We start from the raw sequence: 18,358 nt of genomic DNA, 5'->3' as shown, positions 1-18,358 counted from the left end.
AACATAAAAGAGAGTAAAGTGACAGTCATAAAGGATTTCCAATTTAGGCAGGGTGGTCTCTGGTCAGAGAAGTCTTCTTTTAATAAATAACTTTTAAGCAGAGATTTAAAAAAAAAGCAGACAGGGAACCCCACACATATCTGAATGTAGAGCATGGAGGGCTTTGGGGCCAGACCAGTGGGAGATTAAGTCAAAGAACTAACTGGGTACCAAATATGATAGGGATGCTGGATTTTATTCTAAGTGTGATAGAAAGCCTCACAAAGAAGGAGGAAACATAATCTGTGAAAAATAAAGAGTAACAGGGAAAACCACAGCAGTAAGAATAATTTGAAAGCAGCATCAGTAGTTTGGTCGATTGGACCATGACATTTGTGGTGGAGGAGATGAGAAATAGTTAGACTTGGGATTTGAAGATAGAGCATTAAGAATTACTAATGAATTATATGCTGTATGTGAGACAAAGAGGTGAGTTTATGGTTACCTTCAACTTTCTTGGTCTGAGAAACTGGGCTGCAGAGGCTGCATTTACTGAGACAGGGAAGGAATAATTTGGGAAAGTTTGGGTAATCAAGAGTTTGGCTCTGAACAAATTATGTTTGAGATATCTATTGGACCCCAATGTGGAGAAATGTTTAATAGGTTGTTAGATAGATGAGTCCAAGTTCAAGGAAGTGACAGCAACTGGAGACACAAATGTGGAAATGATTTTAAAGCCACAGTCTGGATGAGGTCACCAAGAGTGAACATGCAAATGAAGAAGTGTAGAGTTCCAGGGTGCTGGGTGCTTCAAGCATAAGGCGATGATATACACGTGTATTCATTTCCCATTGCTGCTGTAATAAATTACCACAAACATAGAGTTTTACACATCACAAATCTATTATCTTACAGTTCTGGAGGTCAGAGTTCCAAAACAGGTCTCAGTGGACAATATCAAGGTGTTGGCAGGGTTAAGGTCTTTCTAGAGGCTCTGGGGAGAATCTGTTTCTATGCTTTTTCCAGTTCCTAGAGGCTGGCTGCACTCCCTAGCTTATGACCTCCATGCTCCATCTTGAAAACCAATGTCTGGCTATTCTTCACATACTGTCTTCTCTCTAGTTCTTTTTCTTCTGCTTCCCACATTTGAGGACCCTCTTGACTACCTTGGACCTATTCATGTGATCCATGATAATCCCCCTATCTTAAAGTTGTCTGCATCCCGCCCATCTAGGTCATCACAGAGCACCGAGCTGAGCTCTGGTCAAAGAGGGAGGGGATATATGTATACATATAGCTGATTCACTTCGTTGTACAGCAGAAACTAACACAATATTGTAAAGTAATTATACTCCAATTAAAAAATTTTTTTTAAATAAAAATAAAAACTGGAACACTCAAGTCTCAAAAAAAAAAATGTTATCTACCATCATCTAAGTTCATCTGCAAGTTTAATTCTTCTTTTTCATGTAACTAAACTTATGGACATCTTTGGAAGACCACTATTCTCCTTACTACAGTCTGTGATAACGGCAACATGTTACAAAAAAAAAAAGAAAAGAAAAGAAAAGGAGAAAACAATAAAAGGTGTAGAGGTGTAGATATAACTGGCTAAAAATATGAAAAAAAAGAATTAGAGTGAATTTCTTATCTCACATCATATATTAATTTAATAATCAAAGCATTAAAATTTTCTTGTAAAAAATAAGAATCTTCTTGAGAACTAGAATAGTTTATAGAAGAGTGTACTGAGGAATTCAATAAAAGCATGATGGAAAATATTAACTGATTTGATTGTGGTGCATCAGTATTGTATGAAGCATGTACATTAAAGCAAAGAATAAGTAAAATCAAAAAAGGCAGGCAGCAAACAAAACCATAATATAGGATGTTGGAAATGGAAGCAGGCTTTTCAGTGCTTTTGTGGCCATCTCAGGATATTCAGCCTTGACTTTAATCCAGAACGTATGGAGATTTGAAGTTGTCTCAAACATACTTTTTTAGGCCACCGTCATTTGCGATCTCAAGCAGTTGATCCTCTTCTAGCACGGACAAAGTTGATTCACCTGGCTTATTCATAAACAGGTGGTGGACCCATTCCTTCCCAGTTCGGGGGTCTTTTGTGGTTGGGAAGTAATGCTCAAACTCTTTTGAAAGCTGAGATAGGTGATCATGTACCAGCTGGGAGAAAGAAGACCCTGGCTCAGTCTCTTTCAAAATCTCTGCTAATGTTTGAAACATGTCAAAAATTCCAGTGTTCACTCGTCACCCCCATAATTCCAGTTTGGCTTTGAATGCAGCCACTTTACCTGTCGACTTGAACACAGTTGTCATTCTCCCTTGAAGTGACAGATTATGTTCGTTGAGCAGGTTGAATATGTCACACAAGTAAGCAAGTTTTGCAACCCATTCTGTGTCACTGAAATGTGCTGCCAGTGGTGACTGTTTTTCTAAAAGAAATCTCTGGAGCGGCTCTCATAACTCAAAAGCTCTGACCAGTGATCTACCTTTAGAAAGCCATCTCATTTCTGGTATAAGAGAAGACGTGTGTGCTCTGTGTCCATCTCCTCACAGAGCAGCACGAACAGACGTGAGTTAAGGGCATGTACTTTAATGTGGATGATAATTTTAATCACATCCTGCAAAATGTTGCTAAGTTCAGGTAACGTTTTTTGGCTAACCAGCATTTCTCTATGGATGACACAGTGCGTAGACTCACATTCAGAAGCGACCTCTTTGACTCGAGTAGTGAAAGCAGAAAGCTGTCCAGTCATGGCAGCCTCTCCATCTGTGCATATACTGACACAAAATGACCAGTTCTGTTTTCTTAATATGTAATCATTCAAAGACTTGAAGAGTTCTGCAGCTGTGGTGTTGACTGGCAACAAAAGTGCACATAACATATCCTCACGCACATCCTCCTGAAAAATATATCACACGAAAACAAGCATTGTTGCCTTGTTGTCAACATCGGTAGACTCGTCAACCTCGATTGCATACCACTGTGACTCATTAATCTTCTCTAACAATTGTGCCTCAATACCCTCTGCTATTTCATCAATTCGTCTAGTTATGGTGTTATCCTAAAGAGGAACACGTGCCACCTTTTGAGCTGCAGCCTCCCCTAAAAGTTCATGACAAATGTCCTTAGCAGCAGGCAATAGTAAAGGGCTTCTTAGCTTTAGCAATGCGGTTAGCCACTAAGAACGATGCTCTCAGTGCGGACGCATTTGATAAAGTCGTGGGTGGCCTTCAATAATTGCTTCTGTTCTTTGTGTTCACGTTTATTTCTTTTGAAATACTCCAAAGGCTTGTCTTTTGCTGCAGGGTGCTTGGTCTCTATGTGGCAAAGCAGTTTTGAAGGTTTCATGGCTTTGTTGGATAGTCGGTCGCCTTATATTATACAAAGCGGGCTTGGAGAATGTGAATCACCTGTTGCAATGAACCGGTAATTTAAGTAGGACTCTTGGTATTTTCTTTTAAATGTAGCTTTCTTTTTGTCGGCAGTATTAGAGTCTTCTGCTGTCTCATCATTGGGTCTTTCCCGGTTTTCAAAGAAGCTCTCCAGCAACATTTGTTTTTTACTCATTTTGTCTAAGGTTAGCTTGTGGGCTTACCAAAGCTGTGACTGAGAAAAGTGCATAGTGTGGGAAAGAGGTTCGGAGGGAAGTGGTAAATAAAATAATGGGCAAGCCACATGTGGACTAAAATAAGTGCCAGATTCTGACTTAAAGCCTGCCACCAGATACAGCTGTACAATTGAAGTATAGCAACTCACCTGACACTATAAAGCCTGCCACCAGATGCAGCTTGTCACTTGCCACTCACTGATAGGGTTTTGATATGAGTCTGTAAGCAACTGATTTATCATGGTCTCTGTGCAGTCAAACCTCTCTGCTAATGATAATCTGTATCTGCAGCCACTCCCCAGCGCTAGCATCACCTCCTCAGCTCCACCTCAGATCATCAGGCATTAGATTCTCATAAGGAGCATGCAACCTAGATCTCTCATGTGTGCAGTTCATAGTAGGGTTCACACTCCTATGAGATTATAATGCCACTGCTGATCTGACAGCAGGCGGAGCTCAGGCGGTAGTGCGAGCAATGGGGAGCAGCTGTAAATACAGATGGAGCTTCGCTCACCGGGCAGTGTGGCCCTGTTCCTAGTAGGCCATGGACTGCTACTGGCCCGTGGTGGGGGGGTTGGGGACCCCTGCTATAAAATAACTGAACAGTACTCCTCAACTTTTAAGGTCATCATATACAAGGAAAGTCTGAGAAACTGTCATGACCAAAAGGGATCTAAGGAAACATTACAACCAAAGGTAATGTGGTATGCTGGATGGGATCTTGGAACAGAGTAAGAATAATAGCTAAAAACTAAGAAAATCTGAATAAACTATGAACTTTAGTTGCTAATAATGTATAAGTATTGGTTTATTAATTGTGACCAATATCCCATACCGATGAATGATGTTAGTAACAGATGAAACTGGGTAAGAAGTATGGAAACTCCTTGTATTAGCCTCTCAATTTTTTTCTAAATTTAAAATTATTTTAAAAAATAAACTATACATAAAATATGACAATATGGACTGTTTATCTCAAAAAAGTCATAAAATTAATTATTGAATGGATACATTTTGATCAATTTTTATTATAAAATTAATATATGGAAAATTTATTTACCATATTTAATGTTAACCAATTTTTGTTAATATGTCATTTAACCCATTTATACCAAAGAGGAAACCAAGGGTTAGAAAGGTCCTTTGGTATTGTTTAAACTGATACCGTGTGAACCTGAGAGTCTCCAAAATATTTGCAGGCACATCTGCTCAATGAGAGTTTTTAGTTATGATGGATTATCTAGATGACAACTGCAATTATGACTGACCCAAGTGATTGACCCAAATGATTATCTAAATTGAAAATGTTAAACATGTAATGTGCTTGATGTGCATCTGACTTCTTTCAGGTTGGCTTCTCCAAATTTTAAATTGAGAATATTTGGTCAGTAATACAGTTACTGGTTGAATTATTTTTACTATTTATACAGATATAGGATTTTTTGCAGTGATAAGTTTCAATTTAAAGAAATTCAACACTAGGTTTTAGTTTTTTAAATCATGTGGTAGAGACATTGATTTGCCTTCATGAAAATGACATTTTACACTGGAATAATTTTCAAAATGAAGGTCAAATGTGGTCATGGTACACTGTGCACATGTAGAGTTCAAAGTCAAAAAGCCAGTTAGTGGGATATTGAGCCTTACAATATGCAGAGACATTCAGGCAAAATCAAATGAAAGAAAGAACTTGCTGAAATTTTCTCATATTTGGATCAAATGTAATAAGCAGATCTGATCTTTGTGTAGCTCATTAGTAAACATAGATATAAATAGGCAGTAAAGAACAGTACATTTTAATTTGCCATATTTTACTTAGGGGCATGCCTTCAAGTGTTTTGACTTATTAAAATATTGAATCAGATTAAGAATAATTTTATTGTTAAAATTAAAAAATGATAATGATAAATCAATGTTTCAAGTAATGGTGCATCACATTCAAAATCTGACAAAAAAATGACAAGTGGAGGACAAATTATGGAAGTGTAGCTTTCTGCTAGTATTTCTAACATCCAGAATTTAGTTTCAAAATTTAATATTATCTACTGTATAAAAGTAATTATAATTTAAAGTTTATCAATTGTAAAGTCTTGCTTGTAATTAATTTGTTAATTTATTTTGGTTTCATGGTTTTTGTAAGAACCGTAAGCATAAAAGTTTGTACCACATTTATGTCTGAACATAATTGAAGTAGTACAGTATTATAATAAAAAAAAAATTTAACTTATTTTTCAAAGGTATTTGAACATAATTTACAGTTAGAAGCACTGTGCTAATACTCCAGTTGAGGAGTTTTCAATTATAATTGGTAAATGTCATGCCCTTACCCTGCTTTTTAAGAAATAACATTGCCTAATTGCAGAGAGATAAGAGCAAAACATTCATCATTTTTATTTCAAAGCCGTTCACCACCTACTCACATAAGACTGAGTTTAACCAGCAATGTACAATATTTACACTGCAGGTTCTTGTCAAGGAGTATAACCTCAAACTCAATCTCAAGTCTCAAAAGCTCTACTGAAAGAATTAATATTAATGTAAAATTACCTTGAGGATATACAACACATCCATTCATATAGATCAGTGACTCTGTCTTAGCTGCATACTAAAATCACCTAAGGCACTTAAAAAATACTGATGCCTGGCTCCCATCTTGAGCTATTTTGATTTAATTGGTTGGATGTGGGACTTGATATGGTTAATAAGTTCCCTTATATGATTGGAATTAAAAAGCAAAAAACAAGAACCACTGGAATAGAAACTAGAAAGCAGTGTTTCTGATCCCAGTCTGCATATTAGTATCACAGGAGGTGCTTTCAAAATAGTGATGCAACTATAACAAAATATAACAAAAACAAAAATTCTGACACTAGGGCCCTACCCCCTGATTCTGGTTTAATGGGTCTGTGGTGGGACCCAATTTGCTGATATTGTTTCAAAGCTCCTACAGGTGATTCTAATGTAAAGTCAGGGCTGAGAACCATAGCTCCAAGATCTGGGCCACCTTATTTAGACTCCTGTAGAAGAAGAACACTTGGTCAAATGTGTCTACTATACTTACTGCAGGGATGTTGTTCATTGTATTCCACAGTGAAAGAGATTTCTTTCTGGTGTCATAAGCAAGAAGAGTTATGCAACTCCTGAAGAAATGTATTTGTTTTTATTGCCTGGACACTCTGCATTACTGCTAAAAGGCTTAGGTGCAAATTCAAGGCCAATGCTTAGCAAATGGGGAACATATGTTGTGGACAAACTTCATGTCATTTTTATCTTCTATTTCCTATTCTAGTGGTACCCTGTCCCCCAAAATTCCATTTTCTTTTCATTAATCACAAGGATTCTTGTTTTGTTTTCCTTTTTTTTACAAGTCTTCTTCAATTATTTCTGCTGCCCTATGAGACTGAAAAAAGAAAGGAGAGAAGGAAATGGGAGGGAGGAAGATAAATTCAAGGCTTTTTATAGCATATACTCAACTGTGTGCAGAAGCAAAAAAGACACGCATTTAACACAGGTTTGCATTAGAGTGGACTCAAATTTCCCTGACTGGATTCACAGAAAAGTCCATTTGAAATACTGGCATGTAAGTAGCCTTAAAAAAGTTGGAATTTGAGTAATAATGAAAGATAATAAATTTGATAGACTAGTTGGTGGTATTAAACCTAATTTAGTTGGATTTTAGATTACCCCCAAATGTATTCCTGGAATAGAACATTTTTTTTTTTTTTTAACAAATGAGATGTTTAAATTGTTATGTAGTATATTTCATTACATAAATCCAGTCTTTAACTCTGTAGAAAAGTATTCAAACTGTGAATTTATAATTTAGGAAGATATAATTAAATGCCAATCCTTAAATTAGTGGATGGCCTAACTAAATGAAGCATTGTATTTATTAATTAATTCATTATTCATTCAAACAATATTTCCTGGGCAGGTTACTACTGCCCGAATCTGGGTCAGCCTCTCTGCTATGCAGTGTGATTCTAGCTGTTAACAAAATAGATGGTCTCTGTTCGCATAGAATCTATACTCTAGATGGGAAACAGACTTAAATGAACATAAATAGAAATGTACATTCATTTAGAACTGGTGAAAAATGTTATGGAGAAAAATGCATATTATTATAAAAGACTAAAACAATGGCAGAGATAGCGGGTGGAATTGGAGTGTAATATATTCTGATAGTTCAGAAGTTTCTCTTGTGACAAAATTTGGATCAAAATCTAAAGGAGAATGAATAATTCTCAAGTGGGCAATGTGTATGTGTTGACATGAGTGAGGGGAATTGGGAAAGCTCTTTATGTAGAGGGGATAGCATTCATTAAAGTCAATTAAAGAATAAAAATTTCTATATATGCATGTGTATTCATACATTTATTTACATACAATTTCAAATCAATCTAACAGGCTTTCAATTCAAACTTTTTCCATTCACTTGTACTTGTTAAAACTTGAACTGGACAAGGAGGGAGACAGAACAGTAACTTTCAAAATAGAATACAGTAAGTTAGCAGAATATCTGAACATTTTAAGGAGTGAAACTCTTGAAGGGGGAGAAAAATAAGGCAAAATGAGGATGCTTTGTGAATCCTAATTCTTTCATTCTGATGTTCTACCTCCACTCCTATTTACTTGAAGCTGATGCTGCAAGTAAAACTCAGACACATTTTTGCAAAAGTCCCTCAACCTAAATTAGATTCTCTAAGACCTCAGAACAAGTCTCAAGAGGACATGAGGATAGAGTAAGTCAGCAGTCTGTACTGTCAGATTCCTCTCACTGATGGTGATCTAATCATAGAAAATTTGTGTTCAGGATGGAGGTGTGGATTCTTACATATATGTACAGTCCAGACTATTCCTATGAGCTCCACAAAATCTAATTTCCTATGTTCTTTACTGGGATGGCTCACAGGCTACTCAACTTCACATCTGAAACTTAACTCGACCTATTTCTACAAGGTCGCCGATTCTTCAGTGTCTCACTTGCATCCCTGTCTCAGTACTTGCATCCCTGGGTACAATGGTGCTCATACCAATGGTATGACAGTCATCTCTGACACATTTCCCCACCTCTAGTCCATCACTCACCCTTGTCAGTTATAACTCCTATACATAGCACAATCTATCCTGTCCTCTACATTGCACTATTGATACTTCTAACTTAACTTCCATCGTCTCTCATTTGGATTATTGCAGTAACCCTCTAACTGGTTTCTTCATGTTCAACTGTATGCCTTTCTAGTCTATTCCCACCAAATAGCAATGTTTTCAAAAAAGTTTTATTGGAGTATAGTTGATTTACAATGTTGTGTTAGTTTCAAGTGTACAGCAAAGTGAATCAGTTATACATATACATTTATCCACTCTTTTTTATTTTCTTTTCCATATAGGCCATTACAGAGTATTGCGTGGAGTTCCCTGTGCTATACAGTAGGTCCTTAATAGTTAGTATGTTTTTTAATGCAGTTTTGATCATGTCAGTTCGATGCTTAAAATCTTTAACTGATTTTGCTTTGATCTTCTGAGAAGATTATTAAATGGTTCACTTGCCCTACGTATCTGGACTTTGCCTATATTTGCAGCCTCATCTGCCCATCAACAGTTCTCACTTCCCTCTTGCTCAAGGTCTTCCAGCTGCATTAGCTCCAAGCTCTCTTTGGCCTCAGTGCCTTCACCCAGACACTCTCTCATGCCCAGAATGCTCTTTAACCCACTCTTTATCTGATGGTCTGGCTAATTCCTACTCAAGCTTCAGATTATGGCTTAAATATCACTTTGTCAGAGAGCCTTTTCTTCACCTTGTAATTAAAATTGAGGTCTCATCTGTTTACACTCTCTTTATACCCTGTTTTCTATACCTTATATTTTTTATCTATAGCTATATCTCAATTTGTAATTACATATTTTTGTGCTTGCAATTGCTTGTTTAATATTTACTACTCTCACCAAAATGTAAGCTCTGTAAAGACATGGGATGGAGTCATGTTTAGAAGGTATGTATTAAAATTGGGCAGGAGTCAAGCCAAGGATTGCTCTTTTGCATTCTGCTAAGGGATTTGTATTTTATCTTGGAGGAAATAGAGAACTACTGAAAAAATTTAAGCAAGGTGGTGGCGTGTTCAGAATTTGATTCAGCAAAGTCTTTATGGTCCCTAGTGGAGGTTGAGCGACATAAGAGTAATACCAGAGGCAAGGAGACTAGGTAAAACATTATTGAAATGATTCAAGTAGGAATGTTGAAAGGCAAACTAAGGCATAGTGATGTTAGAACAGGAAACATATTTAATGAATTATAATAAGGTGTCAATCAATAGTTGGGCTCCCAGGGAAGCAGACTCTGAGGTAGAGATTAGATTGTGCATTGGGTTTTATAGAGTGCTCTTGGGATCAACACTTACGGGAAAGAAGGGAAGGAAGAGAATTGGAAATAAGAAGTCAAGTTGTAGTACAGACTCAGTGACATCATAAGCTAGCCCCACAGTGAACTCTGGAGCTGGGATCGCCCCTTAGAGTTAACCCCTAGTTGGGGCTAGTGGGCTAGAACTTTACACTCCTATATTGATCAGTCATTCATTGGATATGGGCTGTCCCCATGAATGGGGAATGCTTTGGGTGAGATGGCTGTTTTCAGGCAATACCTGAAGGTGGCTGACAGGTGAGATCATTTTGCTGTTGGCACTCTTAGCAGGTGGAAGAGGCATTTGGGTGCATAAGAGCTCCACAGGTTCCTATTGACTTAGGGGCTGAGAGAAACAAAGAAACCTGGGTGATAAACAGAGTGAGGCCTGCGCTGAAGATAAAAGATTAGAAACTTATAGCCCAATAAGACATAGCAGAAGCTATGGCCCTTGGTGAAACTCCCTAGAAAGCATGTGCTGGGAGAAAAGAGTATTGAGGTATATATGGAAGCCTGAAAAAACCAGACAAAGCAAACCTGGGTCAGGGCACTTAGGGAATGAAAAGACTGAGGATGAGCATGTAGAGAAGTGGTAAGCAGGATAATATAATAAAGGCAAAAGAGACAAACATTACAGCAAACATTTCCTGGGTGCTTGTCAAAGCCAGGTCTTTGCACATATTCCATAAACTTAATCTTCAAGGAAGCCCTATGAGGTTGGTATCATTATTGTCCTACTTTTGGAGAACAGGCAACTTTGAAAAGTTCAAAACATACCCAAATTTGATGGTTAAGCCATCAAGCCAAGACTGACACAAACCTCTCTCCAAAGCACGTGCTGTTTACTGCCTCATCTAGAAGATGGTGGTTTATTTTGAACTTTACAGAAAGGACAATTAAGCAAGAATATGGAAGTGTTCTTCGGAGATAGCAGTTAAGATGTCCCAGAATTCTGTCACATTTCTAGCAAGGGGAAAATGTGAAGGTGGACCAAAAGATGTATATGAATACATAGCAGGGAATACAGATCTGACAAGGTGGAATTTTAATATGAAAGAGAATTGAGTATGTTTGTATTCTAAAGGACAATTCAGAGAGACAAAGAGGGTATAGGTACAATGAAAGTAGGGGATGATCAATGGACCAAGGGCCCCTGAGGAAGTAGGGGATAAGATTCACAGAAAAGTTAGAGAAGAAAACAATATCTCCCCTTAAATGTAAAGGAGAGAAAGTAAAGATAGTGTTGACGATTGGCTTTGACTGTGAGAGCAAAAAAAAAAAACTAAAGCTCCTGCATTAATTATGTTTCTCATATTATACTTATACTTAGGATGTGCCTCCATATTCTAAGTAAACATATGCTCTTACTTGTGTTTATCTGTAATACAGACCAGATGTTCTGTCTGATAAAAAAATCAAACAGTTGGAAGTTGGAAACTTCCAGGACAAAATAAAGACAGGAGTAAAAATTAGGTAGAATGAGGAAGAGGAAATAGAAGTAATAAGTCAGAGTAGTGTTGGCAAATCCCTTCAGGGTGGGAATGGTTAAACTTGTGTCTCAACAACCTCAAACAAAGGGCCGAGAAAACCCTTCATCCTTAGTTGGTGTTAGGAAACTATGAACTACACAGAAGTCATCTGTTTCCTCAGTGATTCACATTTCTTAGAGAAGAAGTTCTTATTTGGTCTAGGATGGTACTAAGAAAGCAACAACATCAGCAACAAGGATAGATAGATGATAGATAGATGATAAATAGATAGATGATAGATAGACAGATAGATACATACATACATACATAGATACATACATATATAGGTGGACCACCCTTCTTGGAAACTTAATAGTTTTCACATGTTCTAATTAAATTAATGGGTTCTTAAAACCTGAATAGTGTTGGACCACCCATCATCTCTTGACTTATATTTGACTAAAATGGAGGACCTTTCGGAAACTGTAATGCCTCCCATCTGGAGCATGCTTGGTGTGCCTGCTTTCAAATAGTTTTCATCCTTGGAATGGATTCCTTGCAGTAGAATGTGAAAGAAAAAGAGGAAAAGTTCACACTTCCCAAATTAAGCCTACTCCCCACCTCATGTCTGAACCATGGCAGGAATGTGACCATCAAAAATAACAACTTGACTCTCAGATTTTGAAACCATCTCAATTGAATTTTACTTGCTTTGAAAATTTGAAAACTATCGAAGGGATAGCACTAAATTTCAGGTTTAATCCCGTTCATATGAAAATTCTTCTGAATTCTTTTCTATCCTCCTGTTTTTGAGTCAGACTAGAAAGAGGAGGGAAGCATCATAAGTTAGAGACCATATCTATTCCTGGATCAGTTACCGTGCAGCTAGTCTAGCCAGGTGCTCTGAAAACCTCACATTCCTCATCTAGCAAATGAGAGACTTAAGCCTGATGACTTTGAAGCTGCCTTCCATCTCTAAAAATTTTTCTGTTACCTGGATTTAAGTAATTACACATCTAATCCAAAGGGCCACTTTCATTTTGCTCCATAAAAATGGAATATACATTTTTGGCTTTGATAAATATGATATATTCCAAGCTGCTGTTGAAGAAACATCTAATGAACATTTATAACCTAAACATTATTTCACCAGAGAGAAAGGTGTTACTCAACAGATAATATAATAATTACCAGTAAATTCAATAATAAGAAGTGCTTTTCCTTGTTCTTGCTTTCTGGATCTTAGAAATAAACTATGAAATCTGAATGTCTTGCTTAGGATGCCTCTTTTCATAAAGTATCAGTAATTTTAGTAGAAGTCTTGAAAATAATACCTGAACACTTATTTGATTCAAGAAGTCGTTATTAAAACCAGGATTCATGAACCACATTAAAGAGAGGTGGCTTAGATTAGAAGAAAATAATAGATCATCTGAAGTCCAAAGTGTTTTGCAAACGCTCTCCAAAGAACTGGCAAGGTGTTGGTGTTTTCTTCAGTGGTGGCTTAACATATATATTTATACTTTTATATCAGAGTGATTTTTAGACAGGAGGTTTTCAGCTCTGTAATTAGCAATCCACAATGGAGGTTTTGGCACATAATCACAGCATTGCTTAGACAATAATAATATGAGAAATACTAACGCTGAATGCAGTATTTCTTGGCACACCTCTGGTTACGTTCTTATTGGCTGAGAAACAATTATATATGAGTAGTAAGTAATTCATACGTAGTATGAAGTGAATGCGAGTGTACGAGGGCAGCATGCATGTACAACAGGTACTTCTAGTTAAGCCACGTTCAGTCATTGCTGCAGGTTTGGACTAAAATATTCTGGGCAGTAACAGTGGAGAACACCATCGGAGATCGCTGTAGCCTCACAGAGACCTCCCCGTTCTGGGTCGTAAGCAGCTTCCATTGCATATTGGATCCGTATTTAAAGCAGAGGCCATGGCATTTGACCCGCTGCAAACCGCTGGACTGGTTCTTGGGTTCTTCGGCATGGTGGGGACTCTGGCCACAGCACTTCTGCCTCAGTGGAGAGTATCAGCTTTTGTTGGCAGCAACATTATTGTCTTTGAAAGGGTCTGGGAAGGGCTCTGGATGAACTGCATCCGACAAGTCAAGGTTAGGTTGCAGTGCAAGTTCTACAATTCTTTGCTGGCTCTCCCACCTGACCTGGAAGCAGCCCGCGCCCTCATGTGTGTAGCTGTTGCCTTATGTCTGATTGCTCTGCTTATTGGCATCTGTGGCATGAGGAAGATTCAGTGCACAGGCGCTAACGAGAGGATTAAAGCATATCTTCTGGGGACTTCGGGAGTCCTCTTTATCCTGACGGGCATCTTCGTTCTCATTCCGGTGTCCTGGACAGCCAATACCATCATCAGGGATTTCTACAACCCAGCCATCCACATAGGTCAGAAACGAGAGCTGGGAGCTGCACTCTTCCTTGGCTGGGCAAGTACCGCTGTCCTCTTCATCGGAGGGGGTCTGCTTTGTGGGTTCTGCTGTTGCAACAGAAAGAAGCAAAAGCACAGATATCCAGCCGCTGGGCATCCTGCGCCACACACAGATAAGGGACAACAGAACTGGACAGTGCTTAGTAAGACCACCACCAGTTACGTCTAACACCTGCTTTTCACTCAAACTGTGGGTTATGATCAATGTGTTTTATAGAGGCTTGCCAGAAACTGTAAGTGCATCAGGCAGGAGAACTTGCTTTATGACTGTTTTCAAATTGAGATGAAAAGTTTAAAGGGCATATAGATTGTAGTCATCTGTGAGAGGAATAAAAAGGACTTGCTTTAGACATTCTGACCTCATGTGTATTAAATGCATTTACTATTACTGGACTCACATAATCCCCATTCCAATTTGTGTAGTCTAAAATCAAGTATGTCCATAATCCTTAGTATAACGATAGACTCTTTTTTGTCCACAACCATATATTATCTGTTAAGAAATCCGAATTCTATTGTAATTGATAAGCCCTAGCAATAGAACATATTCTAAAATATAACCTAACTTATTTTTTCTCCAGATTATTTCTTATACTAACATGGTAACAACTAAAATGATGACTTTTTTTCTTTTTAAAACAAGCTGCAAATAATAGACATCAAATAAGGACTTTTAATTGAATTTATCAAAATATGAAAATGTTTGTTCAGTGAAAAGAGTTGTTTCTCTTTTAGGAAACTCAAATGTACTAGAAATTAAACACTTTTAGGGAGAAGGGAGCTCTGATTTCTGTTAGGATATTCAAGAGGATGATTTTAAAGCATCTAACTTATACAGTTAAACTTGCTTAGAATTATATATTCAAAGGAAAACAATTTATAAATGAAAAATAATATGCTTTCAGAACCTATGATGTGCACCTACAAGCAAACAGAATTATCTGTCTTGATAAGACACATCAGTAGAATACTATGAACACTCAATTCTCATCAATAGGAAACACAGTCCCAATTAGGGAATTGAGGTTTGCGTGTTGAAGGGAGTGGTTTCTATTCCTTGTTCTATTCTTTAGTCATTGCACATGTCTACACACTCTAAGTAAAATGAAGAATCAAAGTCATGATTCAGGCAGTTAGTCAGGCCAAAGTAAGTATCTCCTTTTGTATTCTCTAATAAATAAATAGGTATGGATAAAGCATTTTGTTTTGCTTGAATTATATGCATTATTTTCTCAATTCTTCACTTTCCATGTATTTAACATGCTAATATTGGGTCATAAGTGTGGGGCTTGGGGGAGATGGATAGTCAAGTGTTTGTGGGGCAAGACCACCCCTATGGGATGCTTCTGAATATCTCCAGTGTCTTGTGAACCAATTAATGTTTATATATTCAATTTTAACTCTTCAAATATTGTGTTTATTTTATAATAAAGATGTATTTCATTTACAACATATAATTTCAGTGAAGAGATTAAATTTGTTCACCAAATATTTATTGTATGTCCATGATTATTATAATAAAATAATAAAATAAAATAGTTACATATTTTCAATGATGTTGGTCTACTTCCCTGCAGGGTTAATTTGAAAATGAAGTTCTGTCCTGAAAAGATCATCTAATAACTCTGAAGCATTAAATCAGAGATAACTCAAGGCTAGATGTTAATGTCAAACCCTCATTCTATTCTACAAACCACCAGCAAGACTTCAATAAGGCAAACCCTTGGTAACATAAAACTGTATTTTAAAAATTAGTAATACATTAATGATATAGGCCAAATAAATGTAAATGTCTTCAAATAATAGCAATAAAAATAAGAAAACCAATAATTTGGATAGATTTTTCCTAAGATTGCTTTATTTTTCAGACTTAATTGAGAAAGACCAAAACATTGGGTGCGTTGAAAAGGAGTCATTTATCTTACACAAGCAAATACATAAGACATCAGGACAAGAAAGATATATGCTTAAGGGTTGTCACGGAATCATTTGTCTTACCCTTTGGCTCACTAGAAGAAGTAATTAGTCTGTCAGGATGGGTTCCAGAATCTAAATGAGGCATGATATCCTGCTAGTCAGAGAATCAAAGAGTAAAATTGTGTAACTCTAGGTAGAGTCATAAAATTACTAGAGACAACATTAGCTACTGAATATGGGGCAAAGTTTTAGGGACTAAGAATTCTTTTCCTTGCCCTTTCGTTAATCAGAGTATACTTTGGAAAAAAAATTGTTCCTTCTCTCTGCTGTACTATTTTTCCTTCTACACCAAAAAAAAAAAAATTAATAATTTTTCAATGAATTTCAAGGTGCATTGTAGATGTAAATCTCATACCACAAACCCAGGTGTGGAAGAAATGCATCTTTTTTTAAAAAATCCAATTTAAATTCAACTTCTTGGGTATTTTCCCATGTATTACACAGTTTTTGGGGTCTTCTGCAGGGATAAGCAGCGGCTGATTGGTGGGTTCAGGGAATCAGTCCATGATCATCACTCCATAGATGTACTGAGAAGGTGTCTATTATGCCTGCTCACAAGGTCCCTTTAGGCTTCTCTGCTCGGTCGATTTTCTGTCATGCTTGGCAATCTTTTCTTGAGACTCTCTTGTTCTTGGCTGCTTGGATCGGTGGATTTCAACCCTGGCTGCATATTAATAGAATTGCCAGAGGAACTTTGAAAACTACCAATGCAGCCAGTGTCCAGATGACCTATGACATCATTTCCCAGAGTCATGGCAGAAATCTGACCTCCTAACTTGGTTACCAGCTGTCTACAAGCAGTGGTAAAGCAAATTTTGCCTTCTCCCATAGGAATTTAAAAAAAAAAAAATCACCTCCACAAATCTCCTCCTCCATTGTCAAAAATTTTATACAATTTCATAGACGCTTAAGCATTCAGAAGCAAAAATGCATAAAAAGACTGAAACTTCTCTAGGTGATCTTGCTTTCCGCTTTGCTCTCTACTCCCTATCTAGAGAACCAGTGAACTGCATTGCTAACTGCCTTCTGGAATGGGGACCAGAGAGAGGGGGGAAATATACTATTATCCAGCCACACATGGTTAAAATGTTTTCAAAGACTAACCCTTTGTAGGTTACAAATTTAATTAAATGCACACTAATAATGCTTTTCTTTTGCAGAAAGATCTTGATACATTTAAAAATATTTTATTGGGCTCACTTGCTCTCCTCAGCTACCACATACTGTAGACAGTGCAGAGAGCATTATCAACATATTTTAACTAAGAGAACTGAAAATTACAAGGTTGTATGACTTGGCCAAAATCATATACCAACATTGAGAAATCAAGAAGTCAGCCATACTAAGTAGAGACTTAACAAATATTTGAGGAATGATCAAGAAACTATATACATCAGTATAGTAATTTGAGATTTTAGCTAATATGAAGCTCCTCTTCCCACAGGGAAGAGATGAAACAATAGAACTCAGAAGTTTAAAGACAGTTCTTGTTTTTTTAGTCTGAAAAACCTAAATTCTGAGGAGACTGTGGGCAAAGTATAAAATGGCTCAGTCATAATCAGGTTTTTCTGAATCTTAAGATTATACAATGATTTCTTTGGATGAAGGTAAAATAAAAAGGAGCAGAGTTAAGATGGTCTAGATTTCAGTGTGTCCCTGGGAAGAAACCTATGGACCCTCCCTAGTTCAGTTCTTGGGAAGTGAGATGCAGAGAAATGACAAATTCTCAGATGGGTTTGAGAATTTAAGGACAGAAATGATCTGTGTCCTGACCCAGGTGGAACAAAGGATGTTGACAGTTTTCCTCATGCACTCACAGTGTTGGGAGATAAGAAACATCTCTGTGATGTGTTTAGTTTGTCAGGCCAAGAGATAATCTTGCCACGTTTTCCACAGCTAGAACACTATGGGAAGAGAAGAATATTTCCTACTCCCCTTAAAATGGAACAGAGCATGCAAAAAGTCCTGGTTGTTGGGATTAAGTGAGAACACAGCAGTAACACACATGGATGGAGAAGGTTGGGGGGCAGGGAGGGTGTCCATGGCCTGTTTGTCTTCAGATCTATTCCTTGCCTTCCTCTGCTCTAATCTGTATCCTAAGGATGTTGGTCCCTGCAGGTTGTGCAGTGGTATGCCAAGAGTGGGTGGTGGCAATTGTCCTTACCAGGTATAGGCAATAAGGGGTAACTCTATCTGTAGAGAGTTTAAAAGCAATAATAAATCCACCTAAATATCAGATCTGTTCTTTATAATCTTTACATAAAGGCCTTTCTTAAAAATGTCAGTGATAAAGCACTCCTGCTCAGAAAGAAAAAAAACTGTGTTGGTCTAAGTCCTGCAAATCACTGTAGTTACTGTAGATGTAGAAAATAGACAGATAGACAGATAGACAATAGATAGATAGATAGATAGATAGATAGATAGATAGATAGATAGATGATAGGTAG

The 18,358-nt window shown here is 37.2% G+C and overlaps 1 protein-coding gene across 1 annotated transcript in view; it reads left to right on the top strand.

The window, feature by feature from the left end:
* The window catches only part of CLDN17 (claudin 17), a 31,347-nt gene that overhangs the window by 12,310 nt on the left and 679 nt on the right, over positions 1-18,358 (top strand). The window contains exon 1 of the mRNA XM_082460609.1: positions 1-18,358. This exon is cut by the window's left edge and continues 12,310 nt beyond it. Within this exon, the coding sequence (XP_082316735.1) occupies positions 13,426-14,103 (678 nt within the window). The 5' untranslated portion in view covers positions 1-13,425 and the 3' untranslated portion in view covers positions 14,104-18,358.

The sequence above is a fragment of the Balaenoptera physalus genome, assembly GCF_965194825.1.
Source record: "Balaenoptera physalus genome assembly, chromosome: 4".
Lineage (NCBI taxonomy): Eukaryota > Metazoa > Chordata > Mammalia > Artiodactyla > Balaenopteridae > Balaenoptera > Balaenoptera physalus.
This window is presented reverse-complemented; position numbering and strand designations above follow the sequence as displayed.